This window comes from Centroberyx gerrardi, chromosome 16 (genome assembly GCF_048128805.1).
Source record: "Centroberyx gerrardi isolate f3 chromosome 16, fCenGer3.hap1.cur.20231027, whole genome shotgun sequence".
In the NCBI taxonomy this organism is placed as follows: Eukaryota; Metazoa; Chordata; class Actinopteri; order Beryciformes; family Berycidae; genus Centroberyx; species Centroberyx gerrardi.
In genome coordinates this window covers 1,826,161-1,832,160 of record NC_136012.1, presented here as the reverse complement: position 1 = coordinate 1,832,160, position 6,000 = coordinate 1,826,161, and the positions used below count along the sequence as shown (strand labels likewise).

At 40.5% G+C, this 6,000-nt stretch overlaps 1 protein-coding gene across 1 annotated transcript in view; it reads left to right on the top strand.

Moving 5' to 3' along the window:
• Positions 1–489: 489 nt before the first annotated feature.
• Positions 490–6,000, top strand: part of enpp6 (ectonucleotide pyrophosphatase/phosphodiesterase 6) — a 31,463-nt gene continuing 25,952 nt past the window's right edge. The window contains exon 1 of the mRNA XM_071895491.2: positions 490–802. Within this exon, the coding sequence (XP_071751592.2) occupies positions 541–802 (262 nt within the window). The 5' untranslated portion in view covers positions 490–540. The remainder of the gene's footprint in view (positions 803–6,000) is intronic.

Below are 6,000 nucleotides of genomic sequence, written 5' to 3'. Positions count from 1 at the left end.
TGTCAGTTTAATGGCAAAGCCTGCATACATTTTAAAACATGACATAAGGTTCTGAATCATTATGTTCCACTGGTAACTTCGGCATACCTATCACCCACCAAGCAGTACTTATATAAATAAAATCGCACCACGGATCATTTTGCTGGAAGCAGACTGATGTAGGAATAACAGGTGACCCAATTCTAAAACTTGAGATTTTATTAAACTAAGACTTGTTTAGTGGATCTTATCAATGCCGCATTTACCAGTGGAACCTAATGAATCAGCAAAGCTTTTAAGTCGTGTTCTCGGAGGTTTGTACGTTTACCGATAAGCAAGGTAGCATTAAATTGCCATATTTTTGAATAGCATTTCGCGTCACATGCTCTCCGTACAAGAGCGGCGTCGTTCATTCACTGTCATACTAACATCGTTAGCCCCGCCCATTGATAACGGGGACACCACAAACCCTCTGACTCCGAACACCGGCTTCTCATTCCCGGTGAACACGAGCGCCTGTCCGGAGGTACCACGGCACAGCCTACCACAGCACGAGACATCATGATGTCCCCGAGACCGACACCTGCGTGCACCCTCCGACGCCTGGCGCCGATGCTTCTGCTGTTCTTCTGTGCGGGACAGCGTTGTCTCGCGGGGCGCCAGTTGCTCGTGTTCTTGATTGATGGATTCCGTTACGACTACATGGACGACCTGCACGCGTTACCGGGATTCCGCGAGCTCGTGGGCAACGGGGTGAAGGTAGATTACATGACGCCAGACTTCCCCAGTTTATCATACCCTAATTACTACTCATTAATGACAGGTAAGAATATCTATCTATCTATCTATCTATCTATCTATCTATCTATCTATCTATCTAGGCTATCTATCTATCTAGTTGAATGTAATAGTTGAATGTAGTAGTTTGAAAACATAACGCTCATAGGCTTAAAAAAACCAACAAAAAACAGTCCACTTTAACAAGTCATTTAATCTAGAGTATAATCTTAAAAAATGTTTTTTTTTCTTTTTAAAATAGTGAAATTATCTAGGATATAATTTCACTTCCAATGCAAATCCGCTTTTTTAGAGAAATTTCTTGAAACAAACAAGTGAAAGCTATTGGAAAAAATAAATGAAAGTAGCCTATCTAATCCCATTGATAGATTTTTTTTTTCTTGGTAGATTTATTCTTTTTTTTTAGATCGATTTTATATTTATTCTGGTCTTTTCTTCTATTATTTCTGCAATTCAAAAGGCTTTATGCACTCTTCACTATTTACATGCTACCCAGCTGGTCATATCGTTCATAGACATGATAAACCTGCAATTACATCCAGTTATATTTATCTGTATTAAGAAAACCATGGGTGTCTATTGATTTAGCTGGTTTTAGAGAATATCGTAATGGCTTTAAGTGTTGGATATTTCAAAACTTTCTCCACGACTCCACCTAAAAGACAACAAATCTGCGGTCGTCTAATTTGTCCTACCAAATGTCAAAAATGTTACTACTTGGCTGCCTCACTCATAGTATAAACCTGTTTGGAATCCCGGAGTATGTTTTCATTCTCATTCAATTATGACAGGCCAAAATGGCTTTCCAGGCCTGCTTCGATCACTTATGAAATATTTCATACATAAGGTTTTTTTTCATGTTTTATCGACCTGGAGAAAGTGAGCGGTTAAGCATTCCCCCTTAATGTGGCTGTTGTGTGTCTATTCTTGTCCCAGTCAAACTGCTCCATCAGAATGCAACAGCATATCACTCCAATCTGGTCTCCAATCAAAACCTCAACCTCAAGTCTTCAGGAAAGGCACTGCTATTCCAAAGTCTAGACGAAGAACTAATGGTGACAGTGCTCTTGCAATTCAGTGCCCTATATTTTTGAACCGACTGCCTCGAGATTTGAAGCAAACTGTGTTTATTCTTTTGGATTTCATTTAGTACATTTTTTGCAAACTTGTTTTTGATTGATGTCCTGTTGGATTATCCTCATTGGTCAGGTTTTGCTTGAAAAAGCTTTGTGTTTAAGCTATTAATGCAATAATCATCGTGAATCTTCTGTTAATTGATAAATATGGGTCGCTACACTACAACTATTATTATTATTATTATTAGTAGTAGTAGTAGTAGTAGTAGTAGTAGTAGCAGTAGGCCTACTACTAGTATCAGCAGTAGTAATAGCGGTAGTTGCAGCAATAGTAGTATTATGTTTGTATTAGTATTATTGAATGGTCCTGTGGTATCAGGATCAGGACTAGTCCCATTATTAGAATAAGATAAGATAGAAGAGAATTGTGAGGAAGTCAAGCAGCTCTTTATAACATTGTAGGCCTACTTTCTTACTGTTCAGCTGCTCTGATGCTTGAACCAAAGGAATCAAAGTAGTTCATGTGATTCTGGTCAAAGTTATTCTGGTCTCAACCATTAGCGGCATGTTATCGCCATGGTTGTGTCTGCTTTGCCAGTGTAGGACAGATCTTCTCATGTCTATAAGGCTCCTTGAATTGAATCCAGAGAGAGAGGGGGAGAGAAACAAAGTGAAACAGAGACAGGGATTGAAGCAGAGACAGAGAGATGAATAAAGCCATTGACTGACAGGCACAGATGTGAGCGGTCCCTCCTGCTCCCCATCAGGAACATGGTACTGCTCTCTCCTCTCGCTTTACATTTCTGCCTCCCTCCTCTCTATACTATTCTTTCTCTCTCTCTACTCTGTCTGTCCTTCAACTCATTGTTCAAATGTCTGCTTTATTGGCACAGTGAGGCTTGCTTACATTGCCAAAGCAGCCTAAGCAAGAGCAAGATGATAACATTTTATTGATCCCCATTCCCCATGGGGAAATTAGGTCGTTGCAGCAGCATAGGTAAAATGATTCAGCAGGGAGAAGGCAAGTAGAATGTAAGCATGCAAATATAATAAATATAAATATAAAATATACAATAAAAAGAGTAGAAACAGTAAGAATGGTAAAAAAAATAAAATAATAATAATAAAATAAAATAATAGCAAAGCAACCAAGCAAGAGTATGAATGTATGGATATACTTACATTGTTACTTGCATATGTTACTAACAGTTTTGATTGCTTACTTAAAATATCTACAGTATATATTGATATAAGTAAATATAAATAGATATCTAAGTATATATAAATATGGGTATGCATAAACATAGATAGATTCTTCCATAGATAGAACTTCCAATAATGGCAAATTCATACACTTGCCTTTTTATAGCCTAAAAATATTACTGGTATACTAATAATAATCCTACTATAGAATGAGGAACACTCTGTCCGTCTGTCTGTCCGTCCGTCCGTCTGTCCGCATCCATTTTGCTCCTCAACGGGTTGGCCGATCAATCTCAAACTGCACATGGGCATTGAGCATTGGCATAGGTAGGGACTGACGAAGCAGATTTTTCCATTTTCCTGAATTTACGCTGTTTATGCGCCTTTTTGGCAAGTCTGCGCGGAGCTGTGGCGCGCACATCCCCGGTTATCTGCGCGGAGTTGTGGCACGCGCATCCCCGGAAGTCTGCACGTAGTTGTAGATGTTTGGTAATGCATTTCTAAGCTTTCACGCCAGTACCTGTATCCATGGCAGATAGAGCACTGGCCATCACTGATTGGTAGAACATGTTGAGTATTCTGTTGCATTCAAAGACTGGCGGTTCCTTAAGAAGAACAGCCTACTCTGCCCTCTCTTGGACAGTGCTTCTGTTATCAGTCCAGTTTGTTATTGATGCAAATCTCCAGGAATGGGGACTGATATTGTCCTTTCGTTAAAAATCAGATCTGGTCCAGTCAGTGTTGTCCACCCCTGATATGATAGATATATGATAGGAATAAATGTTTCAAAAACGATGCTTGGAGAACGGTTGCATCGATCATTGGGGTCGATGGTAAACTCTGAAGTCATTCTGTAGATTTTTTTTTCAGTTTATTTTCAATTAATACTACCCTAATTAGTTTTTGCCAGCTACCAATGTTAACTTCTTAAAACAATGCAACATTATGCCAAGCAAAACCAAAGCAGCAAAAAAAGAACCCTTAACCATCTTTCTAAAGTTAAATCTAGAAAGTCATCAATATAACAGCCATACCTCTTCACTTGGTCGAGAAATACATTGCTGGAGGATATATATTGCTGTTCCCAATGATCCAAAAATAGTCCTGCATAACTGAGTGCATAACAGGCCCCTATGGCTGTCCCCTTCTGTCGTTTGTATAATGTGTCTCGTTGACAACAAGCTCAGAAGGTCTGTCAGCATTATACGGATGTCCCTGCACCGGGTGTCGTTCCTATGATGACGACAGTGACGATGTTGACCGAGGTGCCGTTGATCCCCCATGCCAGATCCCAAAGTTCACCCAAGCGTTCTTATTGTATTCACTGTGTATTTTATATTACACTTCGTTATCAACGTCTTTGTTTGTCCACTCACTGCACCCACTGTACACTTGACCATCCAGATAGGGGGATCAGGATGGTCGGTTAAGTATATGGAAAATGTATATGAATTTAAAATGCCAGCTCTAATATAACTTATATAACTTAAACTGCCAACCCTTGGGGACACACCTAAGTTGCTTGAAAGATATTTGGGTGCCTGGTTATTGACAGTTTCATGTATTGTACTGAGCCTAAGTATTATGGTAGGGCCTGGGTTCTCGCAGTTCTTGTGATTGGATTGGCTTGTGGTGTGTTGCCCTAGGGGTTGCTGGGAAGCCTATTGAGACCTGGCAGCATGGCGGCATGAAGTGTGGGACATTTCTTTTTCAAAGTTTACCCCTCTGAGTTCTGCACCCAGTGTCCGAAATTAACTTTTTGACTCACCGGCCAAGGTGGCTGGTAGATGAAAAAATCCACCGGCCAAGCATATTTTTTAACGGCCAAAACAATAAATTGTCTTTTTGTGTCACATATATATATATATACACATTCGTTTCAGTACATTTCATTGAGATAATAAAGTATTATGTTGAATACAAACTTAAAGAAGAGGCCAGAGCAAAATTTGAAGCAAAATTATTTTAATATATTGATCAATGGTTAATCAATCGAATACAACTCAAGAAGTCTTGATCTCAAAATTCTACTGAAGTATTTGCTATTAAATGTACTTAAGGATCAAACATAAAAGTAAATTTGAAGGTTTTGTAAACCTATCGGATGCTTAATCATTTTAATCAACTTAAACCTCCTCATCAGACTCCTCACTCTCTACCCTCTTTGCACGGTCCATGAAGTCTGGCCTCCTGCTCCTGACAGAGTCCTGGTGCCACAGCATCACAGCTTCTGTGGGATCATACTCCCTGATCTCTGGAGAGGACAGCTGGACCATAAGGAGATCTGACAGTGTATTAGACCTTAGGTTGGACCGCCAATCGGTTTTCACTCTTTACTCCTTGCAAATATCGCCACATAATAGCTATTTAGTTAGCCTAACGGTAGCTAGCAGCAGACTGGCGGCAAGTGACAGTGGAGTAGCTGATGTCCCGTACGGTAAACAGTGCCACTAAACTAGGAGAGCTTGAGACGGTCTGTGGCTGGCGCTCCTGTGTGTGTGTGTGTGTGTGTGTGTGTGTGTGTGTGTGTGTGTGTGTGTGTGTGTGTGCGTAGGAGCTCAGCTCCGCCCTTGTGAAACTCCGACACAGACGTGATCTCTCTCTCTCTCTCGCACTCTCTCTTTCTCTGTCTCTCGCTCTCTGTCTCTCGCTCTCTCTCTCTCGCTTGCTCCCTCTGCGCGCCCAACACCAAAACGCGGTAGAGACTCAGCATAGTTTTTTATTACATGACTATTTTGGTACAAACATTTACCTGCTGATGACATAGCCTTCCGAGATTAACTCGCCAAACGGAAAATCTACCCGCATTTGGCGCTTGGCGACTGTTAATTTCGGACCCTGTCATACATATCAGAGTTTGGAGACTCATCACAATAGATTACAGTCTCTACCCATCTCTTTTTGCTATGAAGAACCCAAGGCCTTACAGTGGAAAAAAACATGC